The sequence below is a fragment of the Chelonia mydas genome, chromosome 1, assembly GCF_015237465.2.
Source record: "Chelonia mydas isolate rCheMyd1 chromosome 1, rCheMyd1.pri.v2, whole genome shotgun sequence".
NCBI lineage: Eukaryota > Metazoa > Chordata > Testudines > Cheloniidae > Chelonia > Chelonia mydas.
The window spans coordinates 240,514,530-240,539,315 of record NC_057849.1 but is presented as its reverse complement, the minus strand read 5'-3'; the positions used below and the strand labels follow the sequence as shown (position 1 = coordinate 240,539,315).

General features: G+C 49.2%; 1 protein-coding gene across 1 annotated transcript in view; it reads right to left on the bottom strand.

The window, feature by feature from the left end:
• Positions 1–24,786, bottom strand: part of LOC102944031 (sodium- and chloride-dependent betaine transporter) — a 63,147-nt gene that overhangs the window by 15,290 nt on the left and 23,071 nt on the right. Inside the window, exons 3-12 of the mRNA XM_043540564.1 lie at positions 17,081–17,215; positions 16,164–16,304; positions 13,440–13,527; positions 11,095–11,227; positions 7,624–7,758; positions 5,496–5,599; positions 4,326–4,450; positions 3,702–3,814; positions 2,621–2,758; positions 626–728 (exon numbers count right to left, since the gene is read on the bottom strand). Of these exons, the coding sequence (XP_043396499.1) occupies positions 626–728; positions 2,621–2,758; positions 3,702–3,814; positions 4,326–4,450; positions 5,496–5,599; positions 7,624–7,758; positions 11,095–11,227; positions 13,440–13,527; positions 16,164–16,304; positions 17,081–17,215 (1,215 nt within the window). The remainder of the gene's footprint in view (positions 1–625; positions 729–2,620; positions 2,759–3,701; positions 3,815–4,325; positions 4,451–5,495; positions 5,600–7,623; positions 7,759–11,094; positions 11,228–13,439; positions 13,528–16,163; positions 16,305–17,080; positions 17,216–24,786) is intronic.

Below are 24,786 nucleotides of genomic sequence, written 5' to 3'. Positions count from 1 at the left end.
CACACAGACACATGCACACACACAAGGAGCAGGCACAAGAAATTTGTGCTTTTGGGGTCCAACCTTGCTCCTCTTGAAATCATTGGCAGGTTTGCTATCGATTTCACTGGGCACTAGATCAGACCTTTAATTTCATTTGTAACTGTGGCCAGACACTATGCAAATGAGTTTTATGCATGCTAATTTACAGTGTGTGTCTCTACGGAATTTCAGATTAAATAAACTGTCAGGATTAAATTAACAGAAAGACATAGGGAGATCGCATAACAGGTCAGCCACAAAATGGCAGCCACTGCCACTCCTACGTGGAGAATCCTCTTCTGCTCTAAGTAAGTATAGTCTATGTCAGCTAGAAAGGCCTAGAGGTCCACTGGCAGACCAGCACAGAGTGTGGGAGACAGAACCTATGCCTGAATGAGCAGGAAGACTGAATTCACTTCTTTTCCTGGGAAAATCCCTTTCAGAGCAGAGATAAGAATCATTCCAACACTAAGTGTATGGGGACTGAGGAATCCCATGGGTGAACAGATTAAATCAGAAGCACGAGGCACTCCTGCTTTTCCCTGGGGCTGACACGGCTATTCCCATCCCTCCACAACAGCCTGCGTCCTTGTGTTCCACTTACCATACACCCAGCCAACAGAGATGACTTCAAAAATGGCCAGGAATAGTAGGCACATACCGCTGGCAGCATAATAATCAAACAGCTGGAAGATGTACATTCCACCCTGTGTCAGGCAGAGAAAGGGGAGACATGGAGGGCTCAGCAAAAGGGAATGTGCAAGAGAAAATGGCTTGGGTGGAATTTGTACAAATATAAAAATAAGGCTGAGGGACAGGGGAACTGCGCACAGAGCAAAGGGGCATAGGAGGAGGTTTCTGTCTCTAGGCCTGTCCACACTAGGAAACTAACTATGCTAGGTACCACCATGCCCTAATGATCGTCAGGCATAAGTCCAGGATGAGGTTTCCCAATCATTTCATAGCATGATTTCAGTATCCACAGAGAACAGGGGTTTGGATGTTTTTAAACACTGCTATAGACCATTCTCCCTGGCAAGTTTCTAGCACTGTTTCTGAATGTGGTCCTTGGCTATGTTGAGCTTCGGGCATATGCCATAAAGTTTAGATCCAGGTATGAACTACCCTGAAGTTCAGTATGTTTAGATGCCAGGTTTCTAGTTTGAGCCCATCTCTACATGTTGCAAGGGTCCCAAGCACAGTTGGAAGCCCTAGGGGGCAACGGCCTCTGGCTCTCTGTTGTGCAATGACAGTATGGTGGCCTGAGCCCTTGTTCTACTCCCAGGAGAACTATTTGTAGCATCCGACTCTCTCTCATATTCTCACACCTTGTCTTGACAAGAAAATAGCACCTCCAATAAAAGAAAAACGTGGAGCAGATACATTCAAAAATTATCAACCCCTTGAATGGCCACTGAGACAGAAAAAAAGCTTTCCTATTAATCCCACCAAACACTGGGCCAGCTTTGTGCAATGTTTAGATTATCCCTCAGTGATGGGCATTGTGTAAAAGCCTCAGGGAAGTTAGATAGGTCTTGAAGTCCTGATGCAGTTTTCACCCAGTCCTTACTCAGGCAAAGCTCCTATTGCCTTCTGCGAGAATTCTCCCAAGTAAAATCTCAGCAAGGACCTCTGACTTTTCAGATGACTGCAGGAATGCCATCTAAGAGAGATTAAGGGTTGTATCAGATAGCAAGATCCTGGTGTCTCCAGAGTGTGGGGAGCAGCTATCAGTGGTTCTCAACCAGGGGTACACGTACCTCTGGGGATACTCTGAGGTTTTCCAGGGGGTACATCAACTCATCTAGATATTTGCCTAGTTTTACAACAGGCTACATATAAAAGCACTTGCGAAGTCAGTACAAACTAAAATTTCACACAGACAATGACTTGTTTATACTGCTCTATATACTATACACTGAAATGTAAGTACAATATTTATATTCCAATTGATTTATTTTATAATTATATGGTAAAAATGAGAACGTAAGCCATTTTTCAGTAACAGCATGCTGTGACACTTGTGTATTTTTATGTCTGATTTTGTAAGCAAGTAGTTTTTAAGTGAGGTGAAACTTGTGGGTAGGCAAGACAAATCAGACTCCTGAAAGGGGTACAGTGGTCTGGAAAAGTTGAGTGCCATTGTTCTAACTTAGTCTAGGACCTGCTATCAACAGCCTTCGTACCCTCAGTCCTGTTTTCCACGGATGACGGCCAGCCAACTGTGCCTTCCTTTGGAAGACCTCCACCATGGCAAAGACTGGCAGCATTCACATCTCATGTGTAGCTCATCTACTTTTGATCTGAGAGCCATCAGGACTGGAGTTTGGATATAAAGTTCCTTTCAGGTGGCCCTTCCCTGGTACTAGGTTATCTCTGAGACATACTCCAGAGGAAGGCTCAGCTATAGAGTATGACAACATCTCAACTGGCACTATATAAGAAAGAAGAACTACTGGTTCTGATATGCACCAGCTAATAAACTAAGCTAAAGAGAGAGAGAATAACTAACACAGTGTGAAATACAAACTTACTGCAGATAATACTGTTCCAGACAAGTCCATATCCCTCTTCCCACACCATGTACTTCCCTTCTTACCTCAGTGACTAGCATCAGGCCAAGCAGGTAGAATATGACTGCAATGGCCAGGATCAGCAACTCCCGGTGCCCTTTCTTCTGGAGAACTTCTGGGTAAATGTCAACAATGGCTGTCACCAGGCTCTCAACACAGACGAACTGCAGAAGAATTCATGTCAAGAAACCAAAGACCTAAATGTCTCTCTTTCCCCACCCATCCTTTTCCCACTTCTATTCTTCCACTCAGTTAGTCTCTCCTCTTTTTCCTACACCTGAAGCATGAACTTCTTGGAAACAGGGAGGCATAGCTGTGTCTGAGTCCCAGAGGAAGTGGAATTACCACGGGTGCAACATCAGGAATTGAGCACCCCAGAGGAGTGACAGGAACCACATCTGGAACTGAGTGAGATTATCACAAGCCTTGCACCTGGAGTAGGGAGGATGTTGAGGTACAACAGAAATGACACACGGAACATGGAGACAAGAAGGGAATTGCACCTCACTACAAAGAGTTATCAAGAAATGAATTATGTGTCACAAGGAACCACTGTGGTAGAAAAGAAGTTACTGCCAGGAAGCAGCTACTCTGGAGCCAGGAAACAGTACTGCAGGTCACAAGTCACACCTGGAATCAAGAACACTCGTCGTACAGTCGGAGCTGCCATCAAACTACAGTTACCGAAGGGGATTGTCACAGTACAAAAGGAGGCCTCGTGAACTTAGAGGAGATTTATAAAAAATTTGTAGTAAAGTGCCTGGTTCATGAGGGATGACTGCTATCCCCTAAGGGCACACTTGGTGGGAAGGACAACGAAGTGCGGCTGCTGATTGTCACTGGATTGTCAGAGGCTTATGCTGGAAGGTTCAGGTGCTGCAGGTCGCTGTTAAGAAGTAACACCTGACACCAGCTGGCTGCTGGGATGTACTGGCCAGCTCTAGGTATTATCCTTCTGAAGTAGTAACATGGATGTGTAACAGGTGTTTCAGATGGCTGAGAGACACCTCACCATTTCCCACCCACGAGCTATGAACTACACGAGGCTCTTAAACACGTGACAGACACTTTGGAGTTAGAGGGAAAGAGGAGGGTCATTTACTGTACCTGGCTGTCCAGTCCCAGGAAGATCAGCATCAGGAAGAATAGGCAGGACCAGAGCTGAGGCCCAGGCATCAGCGTTACAGCCTTTGGATACGCAATGAATGCTAGGCCGGGACCTGCCAATCAGACAGCTGAGTAAGGATGAGGTTTCCCCAACAATACGACCCAGCACAACAGAGACCAGTTTGATGTGCTGTTTAAAAAACTTAGCCTGCCAAGACCTCACCTCCCCAGCATGTATTGTGCAATGGTCACTGACACACAGGATAATGACTGCTGACACGGGCTGAGCGGCTGGTTTTGGAAAGAAGAATCAAGGATTTCAAAACAACAAGGAATGCAGCTCTGGTTCTGGACAGGGGAACTAAGTGCATCAGGATAGCAGAGAACAAAGCAGTGGTTCTGGATGACAGAAGCCAGGGCCTCTGAGTCTGCAGAATAGGCAGAGGCTCCTTCTGGGCAACTGGACTGGGGACACAAGCAATTACAGAGGATTTAGGGTTGGTTCAAGGTAGCAGCACTGATAACCTCATGGGTTGGCTTCATATTCAAAGATGTCAGTTCCTAAAAAGTCCACCCATGCTTTAAGTTTTCCTTTTGGCCCTGCCACATTTAGAAAGCACCTACCTGATTCGGCCACTTCTGAAATGGGCACGCCCTGTTCTTGTGCCATGAAGCCCAGCACAGAGAAGATAGCAAAGCCAGCCACAAAGCTGGTGGCGCTATTCAGGAAACATAGCATGAAGCAGTCCCTGTTGGAGAAGAACCAAAGAGAGACACAGAGACGGTATTGTTTTCCTCTGCAAATTTACCACTTTGGGCAATTGCTTTTGTGCTCAGCTTTCTGAATGGGACAGGAATCCATTCATTTGCTTACACCAACACTAGCCTGAGACTCCTCCAGAGGCCAACAGCCCAAAACAGAACTTGACAGCCTACAGCCTTGACCCATGGCATTACAAGAGCTATATGATTATACTTGGCAATAAAAATGACAGAGGGCTGCAGCAATATATTGTAAGCAGGATGCCCCAGTGAAGTCACTAGGGACTTGGCACAACAAGGGGCAACAGAAATCATCATATGAGGGTAGAGCAATGGAACAAATATTGAGAGAAAAAGGATCCTTAAATAACAAGGGTCCCAATCCAAAGCCCTCTGAAACCAATGGAAAGACTCCCATTGACTTGAATGGGCTGGGGATCAGGCCCGAGAGGAAAAGGGAACTAGAAGCAATAAGCACTGGATGAAAAAGAACCTGTCATGCCAGACAAGCCTTTCTCTTGCTCTTTCTGATAGAATTAAAACACACACAGGGCACACTAAAGGGGCCAGGATTTTAATAAGGCATTTGATGCCATGGGCCAGATTCTCCTCTTCTTTAGACCACTGTGAATTTGGTGTAATTCCCCCGAGATCAGACCCAGGTAACTGAACTGAATTTGGCCACATGCGTCACTAAATCTTATTTCCATATCAGGTAACATTTTACAGTACCCGTATCAACACAACAATGGCACCTCCAGGAGCCCCGTGCCCTCTGTCCCTGACCCAGATGGAAGAGTGCCACCAGCAGAGCCACCAAAGGCATTTCCTGTAGCCCCTGGGTTTTCCTTGGTAGTCTCCTATCCAGTCGCTTAGCCCTGCTTAGCTTGTGAGAGCTGACAAGAGCATAGAACGAAATGGCATAGGCCCCACCCTTGATTGTGCCACAGCTCCAACTACAGTCTGCTCAGCTGCCCACAGGGCCCTCAGCTGGATGTGAGAGGGAGAGAAAGGGGCACAGGCTGCTCCTACCTGTAACAGTTGTTATTGTACTTGTTGTAGCTGCCCAAGGCTGTCAGGCACCCCTGGCAGATAGCATAAGAGAAGAAGATCTGAGTGCCTGCATCCATCCACACCTAGAACAGAAATGGACAGGGATTTCCAGCCATGGCTAAGGAAATAAATGGTTAAGTCCTATCAGAGCACACACACTTCGGGGAAGCACCCTGTCAGACATGGAGAAATCCTCATCAGGCAGAGAAGGGAAGAATCCATACGAGGTGTGACATGTCTCTGGATTGATCGTCCCAGCTTGGGGGACTGGAATGAAGGTTTCACCATGAAAAGGGAGGATTTTCCTTCTGGACCCCAACAGCTTCTCTCAAATAGTCCAAGGAAGAATGGATTTGAGTAGGGAACGGAGAGTGATTTTTAAGCCCTCAGGCTGGGGTAGTCAATAGACAGACCATGGGCCAAATCTGGACTGCCAGACACTTTTGAACGGACAACATATTTTTATTTACTTATTATCATCATTATTGTTATTGAGGTGTGAAAATATTTCTCTGGAGTCTGGACCTTGACCAAGAAATTTGGACCTTGACAAAAAATAATTGACTGCCCTCGGGTGTCTGTTGCATAATCTGTCCTTCACCAGCTACTCTGACAGAGGGCATATTCCAAGAGCGCTGTCATCATCCATTCCCCCAGAGGCAATGATTCAGGGGGCTAGATCACCATTCATTTTTTCTAAGCTAAAGTGCCCACAGACTGTACAGAGAGGGTGTGTGGGGATGTGGCATGGTATAAAGTCTGTACCAGCACAAGTTGGAGGTCACTTAGCTGCTTGGGAGTGAAAAAACCATGAGTAGCTCACAAAGCCATCCCAAACAAGTGCCAATAGAACCTTTATATGACACCACACCACCGGGGGTATTCCCTACACATCAGGGTGGAGGAAGATCAGGACAACGGGAGCAGCCAGGAGATGTTGGGTTCATAGTATCTCATCACCACCATGGTTTTCATTAACTCATCCAGGCACCCATCGAGAGCAGCAGAGTTTGTTGTTTATTTCAGCCTTCAGCCACTGGCTCCTCCTCCACTATCACTGTATTGATAGCACTTTCTCTCACATCGTGTGATGCTAGTACACAGAGCCACAAAAGATGGGCTGCAGTGCTCAGCATCTTCCAAAGAGCCAGGGAAGGACCTTAATAGCAAGTTAACAGCCAGGAAAGAAAACCTTGTCCAGTATCCTTGCTGTCCCCTAAACGGTAGGGAGCAGTTGGGCCTTTTGCCATCCTGGAAGAGGCAGGAGGCAGTTTGAGATTGTGGGAAAAGCACATTAGCTGAATGCTTCTGCTACAATGATCAGCAGTGAAATAATTAACGTTTAAATACTCACCGTTAGGTCTCAGAATTAACATCCCATTGGGATGCACTGGGCAGTTCACACTTCTCCAAACTATTGTTTCAGGCTATCTGCAAACTCAGGGAACTAACACTGAATGCAAGTTACACAGTTTCAAGCTTTTTTCCCCCAATACAGATCAGGATTAGAAACATAATGTTTTTTTTAAATTAAAGCAGAGATTCCGGAGCACAATTCTGCAAGAAGGTGCCGATTTCATAGCAAATGCCAAATCTCAGAATAAAGGGGCTCCTGTTTATAAAAACCAACCATTTATAGCTCCGATAGTTACCTACACACCTACTGCAGTTTCTCTTATACTAGGAAGCTGGTCTCCCTGAGAAAGCTCCAGCCTCTTACAAGAAAAGCTCAAGCTGGGCCAGAGAGAATGAAGAGAGAGGTTTTTTCCCCTTTTGTTCATCATCATTTCACTTAAGGCTCAACAAAACCATCTGTCATACACTGAATATTTAATAGATGCTTCTGCATTTGCCAAGCCCCTAAATGGCAATGACCTAACACATCCATATGTTTAAAATACACTGACAAAAAGGCGGTATTTGTGCTGGGCCGAGATTCCCCCATCAACCCTTTTAAAGAGGCCTCAATATTTTGTCAGTCCAACCTGATCTAGATAGCAGTCAATTAAGGCCTGATCCTGCAAGGTGCTGGACCCCTGCTTTTCCCATCACTACCACTTTGTTGGAGTCTCTCCACACCCCACTTTATCAGGCTGTATTTACTCACCTGCGGGTCTGCAAGCCTGGAAATGTCTGGCTTCAGATAGAACATGATCCCCTCAGCAGCACCAGGTAGGGTGGCCCCTCGAATCAGCAAGACAAAAAGCATCAAGTAGGGAAATGTGGCAGTGAAGTAAACAACCTGGAAGCAGAGAGAAGGATAAAAAGGGGACCTTGTAACCCTATAGGTTATACATCCAAAGCAAATCCCCTAACTCTATTATTAACAACACCTGAGTCTTTAAAAACCCAAAGCCTCTGCTGTCACTGAATTCTAATTAAAGGCCATGAAAATATTTTTATTCGTGGCCAAGATTTCCAAAAATGAGCAGTGATTTTGAGGGGGGCAGGGCAGCAATTTGAGACACCCGGCAGAGGCCTGATTTTCAAAGAGTGATTGCTCACTACACTGAAAAATTGAGCCTCTTTAAGGCATCTCAACTTAAATCTGAGAGCCCCCAAAATCTTGACGTGTTTTTGAAAGCCTTGACCACAGTTTTTGTAAAGCCCTCCTGTCCTCTTTTTTGTTTTGAAAATGAAATGGATTGGTTTTGAGAACTGTTGGAGTCATTCATCATTAGGCTAAGCCCCTTTTTCTGCTTGTGGAACTGAATATCAGTGAGCAAGCTGCAATTTCCCTAAATGTATTCATTATTCAGATTCACTCAGATAATATCCTTTTGAATTTTTGTTCATGCTATGGATTGATAGCAAATATTCAAACGTCAAACTATGCTATTTGACTGTGATTGGTCAAATAAGTCAGATGGTACTGTTTCTGTTCCCTGATTGGAGGAGCATACAAGCACTGCTGGCACTGAAATTTGTCTCTGAAATTCACTTTTTATGAACATTTATGCTAGTAAACCAGATTTATTCAAAGTATGAGGAAAGTAAACACAAAAGGAAAACAAATGTGGCCAAAATGAACTGGTTTTTAAAAAACTACTCATTCAGACTTTTCATATGAATTATTCTCCCAGCTCTAGTAACCATTAAGGTACTGGTACCGGGCCTTTAAGTATTGACTATTAAAAATGAACTTTCAGTCAAGAGTTGACTTCCTGTTGACTACAAAGTTCTGTAGGTGATCTCTGCAAATAATCTTACACCACTGCAAATATTAAACCAAGGTATGTACTTTTTAAGAGATTCTGTGAACTCTCCACTGCTTGTTCATAATATGCCAAAGCACAACTTTTTCTGACAGTGAGAAACAGAGCAGAACAGTTAAATTACTTGACAGCATCCCATCAGATTAGTAGATTTTAAGGCAAAGGGACCATTGCGATCATCTAGTCTGACCTCGTGCATAGCACACGTCATAGAATTTCACACAGCAATTTCTTCATTAAGCCCATAACTTCTGACTGAGGCAGAACATTTATTGTAAAAAACACCTAGTCTTGATTTAAAGACTTGGAATGATGGAGAATCCACCACATTCCTAGGTATATTGCTCCAATGGTTAATTACTCTCACTGTTAAACATTTGCACCTTATTTCTTGTCTGAATTGGTCAAACTTCAGCTGACAACCGTGGGATCTTGTTACGGCTTTGCTAGATTAAGGAGCCATCTCCTGTCAGAAATATTCTGCCCATGTAAATACTTATGACTGATCAAGTCACCTCTTAACATTCTCTTTGTTAAGATAAATAGATTGAGCTTTTTTTAGTCTTTCACTGCCAATAGATATGGTTGGAAATTTTTTGATCAAACTATTTTTGCCCATCAAAATATGCGGATTTGCCAAAACCAAAACTTTTCATGGAAAAGGGTCAGTTTCCACAAATCTCTACTCAAAATGTTTTTTTATACAAAAAGTATCAAAATTGCCAAAATGACAAATTCTGGCTTACCAGTTCAAAACAATTTTAGGTTTAGAAAGCTAAACTAATGGAAGTAAAAAAAAAAATTTGAAAACTTGTAATAGAAATGAAACATTGCAAAATTATTGAAACTAGTGTTTCAATTGACCCAAATTGAATCTTTTTTTCTCAGTTTGTGAAAATTTTTACTATTTTGGTCTTTTGTCCTGATTCAGGATGGGAAAAGTTTTTTGAAATCTCAAAAATTGTCACAGGACAGGAAAACCGTTTCCTGGTCAGCTTTAACTGTAAGACAGATTTTCCAGGCACCAGATCATTCTTGTAGCTCTTCTGAAACCTTTCCAATTTTTCAACATCATTTTAAATCTGTATATTTATACGTCACTATTTGATTGTTTTCTTAAGTGCAAAGAGAGACGAGTGGGTAGGAGACGTGAATTTTAATTGAGTTCTCTGTGTCTCCACACATATGCAGCAAGCAGGAGAGAGCAACTAAGTACATTTCCATTAAAGGCAAAGAGTCTTGCAGGCTCCACACATTCCCATATGAAAGTTGAGCCAAGGAGCACAGTGGTAAAAAGGCTGTAAATATGGGAGATGAAGACAGCCCTGTGGACTCAGCAGCTCACTGACGCAGAACTAAAGAGATGTGTCTATTGTGAAGGATGTGTCCCAATACCTGTATCAGCAAACAAGGTGAGAGTGATGGGAGCTTCGTGGATGGAGAGAGAGCAAATAGTGGGAAACATCTTTTATGGAAGAAGGGGATTGAAGAAACTGGTCACTCACACCTTAGTGATTGTCACACGTCCTCTAGAAATGTGCAAGACCAACCCTGAGTAGTATAACCTACCCTCACCACTGCTCAGGGGGTTATACTCCAGCCCTGCACCATTAAAGCCCAAGTGGCTTCTTTAGGCCTCCCATGTTAAATATGTTATGCTCATCCAATCCAGGAATAGAAACAATAACATGTGACTTATGCAATCACAACCAGCCAGGCCAGCTCAAATTTTCAATATCGAATGTGGAATGCTCACAGCAGCACCCTGTTTGTGAGCAATCCATTGAGTTAAAGAAAAAAAAAAGACAAAAAACCCCAAACTGAGCAATTACAAATAATGAGGAAATGGGAAGTAACTGAGAAGAATCCCCTAAGGATATTATTTCTAGTGGGTTATTCACTCAGCTCTGGTATTTATTATTGGTGATTGGAGATTTGACAGTAAAACAAACTAATGTTGCCAAAGCCACCAGACCGCTTGGGGACTGTGCATCAGCAACTGGATGATTGTGTCTTGCAAACGGTGAAGCAACATCTTTCACAAGATTTCACCATTACAGTGGACAGTGCTGGTCTAGGATTTCACCATTTCTTCTAAGCACTTTCCCTTGTCTCCTCTCTGTTTGATTGACTTTCTTTGCTCTTCTCATAATGGAGTAAATTCAGACCCAGCATAAGCAGCTGTGACTTCAATGCAGTTGCACCCACCCATGCCAATCTGAGTATGGCCCTATGTCTTGTGTGGTCCCTGCCTCCTTTCTTCTTCTCTCTCTGTATCATGGAGAAGGCTAAGAAGGTGGAGAAGAGATATAATGGCAGCTAGGAGGAGGTTTAGGGACTAAGGGGACAGAGTTTGCTCTTACTTTGCCTGTGGACTTGACTCCTTTCCAGATGCAGAAGTAGCAGATGACCCAGGCGAGCAAGAGGCAGAGAGCCAGCTCCCAGCGCAGAGTGCCCAGATTGTGAATACCGTCTGAGAGTCCCAGGACTCGATTCCTGCCAGTGCAGGAGGAGAGAGAAAGGTTAACATCCCAGACTTGACTCTTCCAACAGCCTCCAGCCCAGAGTTTTCATACACATCCCATAGCACGGCTGCCCAATCTCCCCCATCACTGCTGCTTCCAATCACCCTACTCCTCACAGCAAGACTGTATTCTTGGTCACCATAATGCCTCAGGTCTCTCTGGAATCCCCAAGGAGCCTGGCCCCCGCAGTCCCACCTCCCCCTTTAGTCAGCCTGGGCTCTCCAACTCTCCCAAAGCCCTCAATAGCCCCATTGCAGCCCCCAAGCATTCACAGCACAGTCACTCCCAGTCTCACATCACTGCAATCCCTTTGGCTGCCTCGCAGGACACACTCCATCAGCAGCCTCCCCTGCAGCCCCCCGGTATCATCAATGGCTCCCATTCACCTGCTGGCTACTTTGTTTCCTCCAACCACCCCATGTTCTGTGGCTCCCTCTAGGAACACTTATGGTTATGGCCTATGCTACCATGGCTACACTACTATTTTAAGCATGCTAGCTCAGATGAGAGCTTACAGCAGTATATCTACAAGAGCTGGGACCACACCCCTCACTCATAGTGTAAACATAGCCTAACAGGGACCATGTGAGAGCTGACCACCATGTCCAGACAGCTCCCCTGCAGCCTCTCACTACCCTAATATCTATGACAACTCTGTGCCTTCTGGGCCAAAACCGCCCCAAAACTGAGTGGCTCCCTGGTAGTTGGCAACATTGTACTGAAATCACAGTGGTTTCTGTAGCTATTGATGGATGGGCCCAGGGCACAGGAGCCCGACACTGAGGTCCCAACTCTTCTTCTGACTCCTCTTGTGGCATTTTACAAGTCACTTCACCAATGGGGAAGCTGAGACACAGCAAAGAAAAACCCGCAGCTGGCCCGTGCCAACTGACTCAGGCTCGCAAGGCTTTGGCTGCAGGTAGGGTGACCAGAATGCAAATGTGAAAAATCGGGATAGGTGGTGGTGGGGGAGGAGGGGGTAATAAGAGCCTATATAAGAAAAAGACCCAAAAATCAGGACTGTCCCTATAAAAATCAGGACATCTGGTCACCCGAGCTGCAGGGCTGTTTCACTGCAATGTAGATTCCTGGACTCGGGCTGGAGCCCAGACTCAGGGACCCTCCCACTCTGCAGGGTTCTAGAACCCCAGGCTCCAGCCCAAACCTGGATGTCTACACAGCAATGAAACAGCCCCGCAAGCCCGAGTCACCTGGCACAGGCCAGCCGTGGGTGTCTAGCTGCTGTGTAGACATACCCAGACAGGCTAAGTGGGATAATGGATACGGATCACCTTTGCAAAGCACTTTGAAAGAGATGGATGAAAACGTGCTATTGTGATTGAGCCCCTGATTCCCACTTGCTTCCTATGACTTCTCTAGATTGGGTGTGGGCACGGTTGTGAATGTGAGTCCTTTGAATTACAAGTCCCATATTGTTCATGCCCTCTTAGGGCCAGTGCCGGATGATTCCCTACAGTGTATTCTGCAGCATTTCTCCTTGCAGCACTCCTCCCAGGTGCTACGTCTGTTTGCTCTCTGGGTGTTTTCACAGGGTGCATAAGTGCCCAGCAGTAAAGAATCACAGAAAAAGTTGCTTTCCTCTAACACTGAACAAGGAACTCAATTAGAATAAGGGGAAAAGCTACTTTGTCTCTTCCTGCTTCACCGCAGAGCATCTTTGCAGAATGTCTTCCAGCCCTCTCTCACCTGGCCTCCTGCTCTAGATAGATCATCACACTTGGTGTGCGTACATGCGTGCCCACTAGGTGTCTGTCAGGGTGGCCCTACCAACATGTGTTCAGGCCCTGTGTATCCACAACCTGCGGGTGCTGAGTGCATCTGCCATGTCAGAAAGAACGTGTCCGTGTGTGTACGTGCAAGCGTTCTCGGATAGGGTCAATGTCTGACCTCTGGGGCTGTGTGGTGCATGGGGTGAGACAGTGTGTGTCCAGGGAGTGCCCACATGCCCCATGGGTTTCTGTCAATCAGTATGCCCAGTCAGTATGCAAGTTTGCGTGTGCAGTGAGTGTGCTCATGTGCCCCATGATGTGCGACGTGCCATAGGTCTGGGTTCCAAGATGTGGCACTTGCACATCTTTTTTGGCCTTACAGAGACTCCATTTGGAGTATTCACACTGCTGTGACCTCTTCAGGAGAGAGGAGTCTGAATCCGGGGTACGTACTCCCAGAACTCAGTAACTGGGGAGGTGGCATTAGCAGGCGCTGTCCAGTTCTCCAAGTTAGAGTGATTCAGAAAGTCCACGCAGCAATCTACAAAGGAGGAAGCAAGTCGGTGAGTCCGGAGAATTCTCATGCTTCTCAGCCTTGTGCTCCCTCCCGCCTCCTCCCTGTTCACTCCAGCTGCACACAACCACTTCAAACTGCCCTGTAAAAATCACTCGCCCCCCACCCCTGCCAGAATCCTAGTCCAGGAACAGCCAGAGGGATGCAGGAAGTGGAGGCTCCCTACTGAATAGAACCCAGATGGTGGAGGAATGCAGGGTATTGTGGGACAGCAACTATGGGCTACCCAGGCTGGAAAGTTACTTAATGTTAAGAGATAGCTCAGAGAGTAATTTCCCTGGCTTTCCCCACAAATAAAGCTCTGCATGTGGAGCTGCGAGAGTCGGATCCCCCTTTGGGGAAGGCAGTGAGCCCTGTCAGGGGTATGTCAAGGACTGTGAGTCGACTGAACGTGGAGAGGGGAACTTTCATAGATCCACAGATTCCACAGCCAGAAGGGACCACTGCGACCATCCAGTCTAGCTTCCTGGATGACACAGGCCATAGATCTTCACCAAAATAATCCCCAGAGCAAATCTTTCAGAAAAACATCCAACCTTGATTTGAGACTAAGTTTTGCCAGCATAGCTTATTTTACTTAGGGAATGAGAAGGGGGGCCGGAATAAGCTACACTGGAAAAAGCACAATTTTGCCAGTATAAGCTGCAACCATATGAGAAGTGCTTTGCCTGTACAGTACACTGGTGCAGCTATAACGACAGTGCACTCCTAGCAGAGACCTGGCCTGAGTGAGCCAAAGACTGATTGACCAAACAGTTCTCTGCTGTGATGGAGGCTGGCCCAGATGCTTGAGGGTCTGAGGTGCAGTGAGTTGGCTGTGCTGTACCCCGTTACACTAGATAAGGGCAGTGCCAGCTCCAGTGAAAAGCTCCTTCCATGGCTTAGAGTGGGTTGAGGAGTCCAGACTAAAGCTGCTTTGAAAATGGGCTTTTTTTCCAGCTGAAAATTTTGAAAAATCGAAAACCAAAACATTTTGATTCAGAAATGCTGCCATAAGAGTTGTAGTTTAGATGCCGCATGCTCCCACTATGAGCCGAGTTCCTTGGTCAGACTACCTAACCCATGATGCACCATGGTCTCTCCTCATGGTGACAGAAGGCTGTTGCATCCTGACCATGGTGCATCATGGGAGAAGTAGTCTAGCTGGGGAACTCAGCCCATAGAGAAGAATGGGCACATGAGCAGGGCTGGATTTCCCATTAGGCACATGACTAGGGATGCCTAAAAATTCAATTTTTGCCACTCTCAGGTCCCAGCAGGGGTGGGGCCAGGGCTGGCTGAGTGGCAGATGGCCCCATGCAGCCCTGCTGGAGCACTCCTCACTCAGCCCAGCAGACACAATCACCTCCCAGTGGGGCTGGTGAGTGCAGCCAGGGGGCAGAGCACGGGAGAGAAGGTCTCTGGGGAGGCTTTGGGCAATGGGGGTTTGTGGAGGGGCGCTGGGCAGTGGGGCGTGGGGGAGGTATGTGTGTGTTGGGGTAGTGGGGGGTCTGTGGGTGGAGGAGGTTGGGTGGCGGGATGCCTAAAAGTTAAAAGTGGCAGTACCCTCGCCGCCCGCAATGGTTAGGAGCTCCGAGCTGCTGTGGGGGTACCCCACAGTTCCTGACTGCTGCCAGGCAGCGGGGACCCCTAGAGCTCCTGGCCAGAGGCAGATATAAGGGGTTTGTGGGGCTCTGGGCCAGAGCAAGTGCGGGCCCCTCCCCACCACTTCTATCTGCAGTCCCTCCGACACCCGCCCCCTGCCACCACACTCCTGCTGGGGAAATGGGGTCAGAGCACGGGGGCTTGCCCCGCCACCCCCCCCACACACACACACACACTACTCCTGCTGGGGAGAGGGGTCAGGGCATGGGGGGGCTTCTCTCCCTCCCCATCAGGAGCGCCAGATGGGTGAGGGGAGTGGGGCAAGCCCCCACACCCTGACGCCGCTCCTGTGCAGGAGCGCCGGGGCAGGCAGCAGAGCACCCATTTTTCTGGGGGCCCCCAATTGACAAGGACCCCTGGGCATGGGCCCCATTGGCCCAGTGGCTAATCCGCCACAGTTCCCAGCTGCTGCGGGTGGCTGGGGATCACCCCACAGCTCCCGGGTGCTGCGGGGCAACGGGGCCCCCAGATCTCCGAGCTGCCACAAACCATGGGGGGACCCTGCAGGTCCTGGCTGCCACGGGTGGCGGGGGGCCCTCCGCTGCTCCCAGCCTCCGTAGGCAGTGAGGAGCCCCAGAGCTCCGAGTCATGGGTGGCAGGAGACTCTGGAGCTCTAAGCCGCTGCGGGCAGGGGTGGGGAGCTTGGAGATGGGAGCCCCGCAGCTGCCTAGACACCAGGGAAGGTGTGGGGAGCTGCCTAGGGGCATGCAAGGTGTAAATCCAGCCCTGCACATGAGGAAATCAAACACCACCTATTTGGCCCACAACTGCATATTGAAATAAAAATATTTTATTTTTCAGCTGAATATTTCAATTAAATTTCAAAATTTTCCACATAAAGCAAGCAGTGCAAAAAAATTTGTTTAATCAAATACCCAATTTTCCGTCAAAAAGCAGTTTTGATGGAAAGTTTTCAAACCCAGATCCTCTTTCCAGAAGCAGACTAGCTGAAGTTGTACCTGAGTTCCAAGAATTATTACAGGTGGCCCAGGGAAGCACAGCAGTAAAGGAGCTGAACAGGTAGAAGATAGCCCAAGATAGGATGACGATGTAGTAGATATTCAGATAGGATTCAATGACTTGTGAGGCATATCCAATTCCTAAGAGGGAAAGTGACAGGGGTTAGGAAATGGCCCCAGGCTAGTCCCAAATATAGCAGACTTTAGCTTCAAATAGTGCCATAAACCATCCCACTGGAGCTGGGGGCATGGCAGATTAATGAGCAATTTGGTTCACCAAAGAATCCTGTAAGATTCAGGTTGAGGGTGGGAGATCCAGATGTGTTTCATCATGGGGGAGAAATCAGAAATAAAAAGGGTTTTCACTGCTAACTACATCCCATGCCCAAAGAATGAGGCCAGAGAAACAGCATAGGGTCAGGAAGGTGGTGGAATCTCCATCCTTTTTGGTTTTTAAAGCCCAGCTTGACAAAGCCCTGGCTGGGATGATTTAGTTCGGGTTGGTCCTGCTTTGAGCAGGGGGTTGGACTGGATGACCTCCTGAGGTCCCTTCCAACCCTGAGGTCCTGAGGTCCCTTCCAACCCTGATATGATTGTAGGAGGTAGCTTCTAATCCTGGCTCTGCCAATATCAGTAAATGCCAATATGAGCAAATCACTTAATCTTTCTCTGCCTCAGTTTCCCCCTCTGTAAAATGGGGATCATAAAACTTCAGGATAGTTGTGAGGTCAATTCTCTGTGGTTTTAAAGGGCTGTCCAGAAAACTAGAATTCCATTTAACAAAAAAAGTCAAGGTTTTGTCATTTGTTCTTATTCTGCTTCAGAACAAGAACTAGACCTTTTGAAATTTTTCATACAAAAACCTATGAGACCCAGAAATTCCATCATGGACCTGAGAAACCCATTCATTGACTCACCTTCAAAGAGAGGGCAGATCTTCCTCCAGGCGGTGATCCCTCCCTGGCTGGTGTACTGTCCTAGAGCTGTCTCCAGGAAGAACACTGGGATCCCACAACTGAAGAGGAAGATAAGGTAGGGGATGAAGAAGGCACCTGCAGAGGGAGAGAGAGAGTGGGTGGGTGGGTGGCAAATGGAGGAATCTTTACTACTCCACATTATCATAACCACTCATTACCAGCTACACAAACAAGCAAGATGTACCATCAAGGCTCAGGTAAACACCCTTGAATGTAGATGCCTATCTGAACTAAATGGACCTGTTGGCCTGCAAAACTGTGTAGATCTTGCAAGAGAACAGCCTCTCGGCTTTCTTCTTCTTGTCCTGGAAATATCACAAGCACCACCATCCTCATGCTATTTCAGCACTTCTGCATCTGGTCCTGGCCAGAACCTGGAAGAGCAGAAAGGCAAGAAGATAAGAAAAGCCCACAGAAAATAAACGTTGACTATATTTTTCAACCCTTAAAACCGGTTTGAGCAAAGGTTTGGGAAGGTAAGAGGAAATCTTATTGTATCCAAACTGGGTCCTCCTTACCCAGCAGTAACAGGACAGCTCTCTCAAGTTGATTCTAAACTGCTGCCAGGATCTTGGTTTAGTCTCCAGCCTTTCCTTCTCCCATCTCCTAATTTGCCTTTCCAAAGAGAGCAGCTGGATTCCACACTTAAGAACCCACCCACCCCAGTCTAAGGGCAGACACAAGGCAGGCAAATGCCATTCCCTCCTGGTTGAAACAACAGCCCTCAGGGCTTCATCAGACACAGGGAACAAATGGTATATATTCCCATCCTTTGCCCCCGTCCTCTGATAAAAAACACAGATGTTTGGAACAAAGATTTGGGCTCCTTCTCTCAAAGGCAAATCTGGTTTTTCTTAGATCTGTTTCTCCCTTGCCAGAATCAGTCTTGCAGACCCACATTCCTTCCTATGACGGATAATTAACAATTGGGTCTAAATAAAGCGCATTTCCCCTTGTTCTTATGCCAATAATGTTAAAATAAAGAGCAACATCAAAATATTCCCTAAACACAGATGTACTATAGCTGCAGGGGACCTAGGGCGAGCAGACCCGTCACATCCAGGCAGGATCAGTCCAAGTTCATGAAGTAGGAAACATAGATCATGTACATATTCAGCTAAAGGTAGCTGCTCCTTTCACAGCCTGTAGAGAGGATAGTTGGGGCTCATCTCTCCTGGGCGGCGGGGAACCACACCACATCACTAAACTCAGGAAGATGGGGAATTAGTTCGGCCGCGGGAGTCTTCCTCTGCGGCCTTTGTGAGGGCAGAAATAAACACAGTAAGCCCAGACCCTAGGTCAGGGCGAGGCAATGGTGAGTCAGATGCTCAGGCCTTCAGGCAGGGACTGAGCGACAACAGTATAAACAGTAAGCCCAGGCCCTAGGTCAGGGCAGGGCAATGGTGAGTCAGGCCCTCAGGCCAGAGCTGAGCAACAACAGTAGATACACAGTGAGCCCAGGCCCTAGGTTCCAAAGGGCCTGGGAGAGGGGGAGACTGCCACCCGCAGGGCCTCCCACTCCGCTGCGTCCCAGCCTGGGGCCCTAGCAGCAAGCAGAAGACGCACTGCTGCGTCAGTGGGGATCCTGGCCACAACACACGGACATGGGTTCTGGCAGTGTGGCAGCCAGACTAGGGTCGGCTGCCCCTGGGCTACTTCCAGACTCCCCCTCTTGAGGTACCTAGGTCAGGGTGGTGTCCTCAGGGGGGTCCAGCACCAGGGGTTCCTCGGGATAGCTGGTGAGGGGTAGACTCAGCAACTCCTCCGGGTAGCTGGCGCGGGGCAGGTCAGGCCAGTCCTCAGGTATACTGCAGGCCGCTGGGGTTTCCCAATCGCGAGCTAGGCCAGAGGTGTCTGGCCTCCCCGGCGGCTGCTCTCCCAGTGAGCCCTGAGGTTGGAACTTTATACTTCTGGGGCAACGCCTGACCCTCTGGGAGGGCGGGCTCAGAGCGCCCTGGCTCCACCAATTCTGGTGTCCGGAGGGACTCGTCTCTCTCCGGGGCGATGGGGAACCACAACGCCTCACTACACTCACATCCCCTCAAGTCTGGCTCCCACTCGTTGGGGCCAGGCTCTTCCATCCCTCTTAGGCAGGAGAGGAAGTCGGCATTTGCATGGTCTTTGCCGGCCCTATGCCGGATGGCGAAAGCATAGGGCTGTAATGCCAGGTATCAGCACTTTAGTCTACTGTTTTTCATTCTGGTTAACCACTGGAGTGGGGCATGGTCCGTGACTAGTGTAAATGGGGCCCCGAGGAAGTAGTACCGCAGGTCGTCACAGGCCCATTTAGCTGCAAGTGCTTCTTTCTCTATTACCGCTTAGTTCTTCTCACGGGGGAATAATTTAATACAAGACCGGATGGTCTTCTTGGGACAGGACGGTCCCAAGCCCTACCTCTGAGGTGTCCATGTGGAGGATGAAGTCACAGTCAAATTGTGGGCTATATAGGACCGGCTCCTGGCAGAGGCACTCCTTGAGTGTCCGGAAGGCGTCTTCACATTCTTGGGTCCACGGCACGCACCGGGGGCTGTCCTTAGTCAAAAGTCCCATTAAGGGGGCTGCGATGGAAGCGAACGGGGCGGATGAATCGCTGATAGTAGCCGGCGAGCCCCAGGAATTGCCGCACTTGGCGTTTCGTGGTGGGTGGCGGGCAGGCTGCCAGTGCTTGAACCTTTCCCATAAGGGATTTCACTCATCCTCCCCCTATGGTGTATCCGAGGTACATTGCCTCTTGCCATCCAATGCGACACTTTTTTGGATTGGCCATTAGTCCCACCTTTCATCAGGATCTCAGGACCGCGGCTACACGTTCCAGGTGGTCCCCCCACTGGCAGCTGTAGACTACATCATCCAAATACGCCGCAGCATAGTTTTGATGGGGCCATAGAAGGTGATCCATTAGCTGTTGGAACGTCACCAAGGAGGCAGAAGGGCATTCGGGTAAATTGGTAAAGTCCCGTTGGGGTGGCGAATGCCGTCTTCTCCTTGGAGATGAAGTCGAGCGGGATCTGCCAGTACTCCTTACTGAGGTCGAGGGTGGTGATGAAACAGGCCTCCCCTCGGCGGCCAAGCAGTTCATCCACACGGGACAGAGGATATGCATCAAACCTTGAGATGGTGTTGACTCCCCGGAAGTCTATACAGGAGTACCGTTTTGCATCAGGTTTGGGAACCAAGACCACTGGACTGCACCACTCACTCTGCAGCGGCTCGATGACTCCTAGGGCTAGCCTGGCCTGTACTTCCTCCTCGACCTCCTGCCGCATTCGGTGCAGCAGATTACCTTCCCTGGCTTGGTCTGGATGGCATGATGGACCAGGGTCATGTAACCAGGTAGGACCATAAAGGTTCTCCTGAAAGCCTGCAGGAGGCATTGGGCCTGCTTTCGCTGCTCCTCTGTGAGTGTGTCGCCGAGCTGGGGGCCTGCAGGGTCCTCTGTCAGGGGCGCGCTGGGACGCAACTCTGGTTCTGGTGGGTAAGGGTTAATTAATAGGCCCTCCCGCTCTCGCCATGGTTTCAATAGATTCACGTGATATTGCTGGGTCTTCTTGCGCCGGTCGGGCTGGTGGACCTCATAGGTGATGGGCCCGACCTTCCGGGCCACCTCATAGGGACCCTGCCCAAGGGCCAGTAGGTTCGATTCACTCGACGGTAGGAGGAGCAGGACCGGATCACCTGGCTCAAAGGCACGGACCCGTGCTTCCTGGTTATAAGTTTGTGCCTGGACTTCCTGCACAGCTTTTAAGTTTTTGCGTGCTAGGGTTCCAGCCTGAACAAGGTGTTCCTGGAGCTGGAGACCATACTTCAGGAGGCCCTGGGTTGGAGATGGAGATTGCTCCCATGTCTCCTACATTAAATCTAACAGGCCCCGTGGGCGGTGGCCATATAGTAGCTCGAACAAGGAAAATTTTGTTGATGACTGGGGTACCTCGCAGATTGCCAGCAGTAACGGTGGGAGTATCTGGTCCCACCGGCGTCGTTCCTCTGGGGGAAACTTGCGCAACATCTCCTTCAGGGTCCGATTGAATCGTTCCACCAGCCCGTCAATCTGTGGGTGGTAGACGGAGGTGTGTAACTGTTTAACTCCCAGGAGCTCGCATACCTGCTGCAACAGCCAGGAGGTGAAATTGGTGCCCTGGTCCGTTAGGATTTCCCAGGGCAGGCCCACTCGAGAGAAGACCTTCACTAGTTCATCAGCAATGGTTCAGGCAGTGGTGCTCTGCTGTGGCACAGCCTAGGGGAAAATGGGCAGCATAATCAATGATGACCAGCACATAGTGGAATCCCGCGGCACTTCTCGGGAGCAGGCCCACCAGGCTCATGGCCACCCGCTCAAATGACATCTCCACTATGGACATGGAAACCAAAGGGGCCTTGGGCACCCGTGGGGGAAGACGCTAACTGGCACTCTGGGCAGGAGCTACAATAGTTCCTCACCTCCTGGTGAACGCTGGGCCAGAAGAACCATGTCAAAATCCGGGCAAGTGCCCTGCGGCAGGGGTGTCATGTGCAAGCTTCATTACTGCTCGTCGGTGGCACCGAGGCACCAGCAGCTGCGTCCGTGGTTCTTCCGTGCGTGGATCCCGTTCCACCTGGTAAAGACGGTCATGACATAGCTCGAAACGGGGCCACTGATATGCACAACGTGGGTCGATCACAGCTCCATCGACAGCGGCTAGTCGTTTGTAGACCCAACTAAGAGTGGGGTCTGCTCTTTGATCGTGGCAAAAGTTGGTGTTAAGTCGGGGTTCGACAGTCGGCCCAGGCAGGGGGTCCTCAGTTTCCTCGGTCCCTCCCTCAGGGTCCAGGGTCTCCTCCTCCGATTGGGCCTCGGGGCAATCTCCTTCCAGTGCAGGGGTCGAGCGGAGGATCTCCTCAAACACAGGCCAGTCCCGCCCCAGAATCACCTGGTAGGCTAGTCGAGGAGCCAGGCCAACAACCATCTGTTGTGTGATCGAGGACACCATTAGCGGGATCCAGTCACTGGGGGAGGGCTGCACGCCGCCATGGTTGCATTCAGCCGGATCGTCCCCAGGTGGGGGTTGGTCCGGGGCCCCAAGGTCTGACAGATTAGCATCTGGCCACAGCCTGAATTGATCAGGGCCAGGGTTAGGTGGTCCCCGACAACTACCAGAACCGTGATCTTGGGGACCTGTGGCAGCAGGGCCCGGGTCTCTCCCGCACAGACGTGGCCGAAGCTGCAGTCCATCTCAGTGCAGTCAGATGCATCTCAGTGCAGCCTGTTGGGCCCCTGGGTGGACTCCAATTGGTCCTCAGGACATTCGATACGGTGGGCATGGATCCTTGTTGAGGTGGGAGTTTAGGGCATTTGGCCCAAAGCCCCGAGCGAGCCTCTTGCCCGCAGGGGAGACTCCGCACTTCGGTCTGAATGCCCCCTTTCTTTTTGGGTTTAGGGTGCTCTGGCCCTGGGGGGTGGGCTCTGGTATCTGGCCCCACCGGCGCTTCAGCCGCGAGGAAGCTGCCGCTCCTGGCTCTCAGTCAGGAACTTGATAAGTTTGTCCATATCCATGGCTTTTTCTGGGGTACATTCCCCCCAAGACCCCTTCTCACAGGGGTCGAGGGATCATGCCCATGTTCTCCACCACGTGTAGACAGATTAGCCAGGGCTCATCTCTCTCCGGGGCGGCGGGGAACCATACCACCTCACTAAACTCGGGAAGATGTCTTGTGGGGAATTAGTTTGGGCGCGGGAGTCTTCCTCTGCCACCTTTGTGAGGGCAGAAATAAACACAGTAAGCCCAGACCCTAGGTCAGGGCGAGGCAACAGTGAGTCAGGTGCTCAGGCCTTCAGGCAGGGGCTGAGCGACAACAGTATAAACAGTAAGCCCAGGCCCTAGGTCAGGGCGGGGCAATGGTGAGTCAGGCCCTCAGGCCGGGGCTGAGCAACAACAGTAGATACACAGTGAGCCCAGGCCCTAGGTTCCAAAGGGCCTGGGAGAGGGGGAGACTGCCACCCGCGAGTTGGGTGGCAGTGGGGATACAGGCCCTCCCACTCCACTGCGTCCCAACCCAGGGCCCTACCAGCAGCAGGAGACCCGCTGCTGCGTCAGTGGGGATCCTGGCTGCAACACACGGACATGGGTTCTGGCAGTGTCGCAGCCAGACTAGGGTCAGCTGCCCCCGTGCTACTTCCAGACTCCCCCTCTTGAGATACCGGGGTCAGGGTGGTGTCCTCAGGGGGGTCCAGCACCATAGGTTCCTTGGGATAGCTGGTGAGGGGTAGACTCGGCAGCTCCTCCTGGTAGCTGGTGTGGGGCAGACTCAGCTACTCCTCCGGGTAGCTGGCACGGGACAGGCTTGGCAACTCCTCCGGGTAGCTGGCACGGGGCAGGTCAGGCCAGTCCTTGGGTTTACTGCATGCCATTGGGGTTTCCCAGTTGTGAGCTAGGCCGGAGGCGTCAGACCTCCCCGGCAGCTGCTCTCCCAGTGAGCTCTGAGGTCGGGCCTTTATACTTCCAGGGCAATGCCTGACCCTCATGGGGGCGGTCTTAGAGCTCCCTGGCTCCACCCACTCTAGTGTCCGGAGGGACTCGTCTCTCTCCGGGGTGGCAGGGAGCCACACCACCTCACTGCACAGCCACATAAAAGACCTTCAGTCAGAGTTCTTGTGAGGCAACAGTATTATCCACTACTTGATTAGATGAATCCATAGGGAGATCCCATACCCTGTTTTCTGATTCTGATTGTCCTGGGCTGATCAATTTAATCAATAATCATTTATAAGAGTGCCACCTTACATTTATAAAGCTTCTTTCCATTCTGAAGTTCCCAAAGTGCTGGCCAGGATACCAGCGTTAACATCTACTTTTGCAAAAAATGACCTGGAAGCTCTCATGACTGTACAAGTGGTCAGCCGACCCCCTCCTCCCCGCAACACAGTTCTGAGCCATTGGTTCTCAACGGGAAGGGTGCTTTGTACTAAAACATGAAAGCCACTTTCTGCAGCATCTTGAATTTTCTGTGGTAGTCTCCCAGCCAAGTTTTGCCCAGACCCAGCTGTGTTCAGTTTGAGAGATCTAATAAGATCACAGCCTGATATGTTACAGCTACATTAGAAAAAATCACTGAGGCAAATAATTTAGTAATTTTTAATGCAACAGAAAGTATGCAAGTAGTCTTTTCAGTTACACTGGTCATGATAGAGACTGCAAGGATTATCAATCCTGATAACGCCTGCTTCACCTGGGAAAAGAGATCCAAATGCAAGGTCACTGTGACCTGGCCTTTACTGAATGGGAAGTCAAAGGGGGAGTGGTATATATGATTGTAAACATTATCTCAGGACCTGACCATGGAATGGAAGCACAAGGTGTGTTCTTAATACCTTACAGGACTATGTTCTTTTAGTTTTAGTTTGCCTTAATAAACCAAAATCCAACCATTTTTATAAACAAACTGGTGACGTTCAATTATCTCCCACCCCCCGCTGCTCTGTGTTTCATTTTATGGTCACTAGAAAAATCTCATTTTTAACCATGTTAAAGATCTTACTGCAGTTTTTCTGGACTAAGGAATTAAGCAAGTCATGCAAGAAGCAGCAGTGAAGGGGGATGGACTCTTTCTGTGGGAATGTTTCCCCGGGCCAGGAGTTGGCTACTTATAGATCTATTACTGGGAAAGAGGTA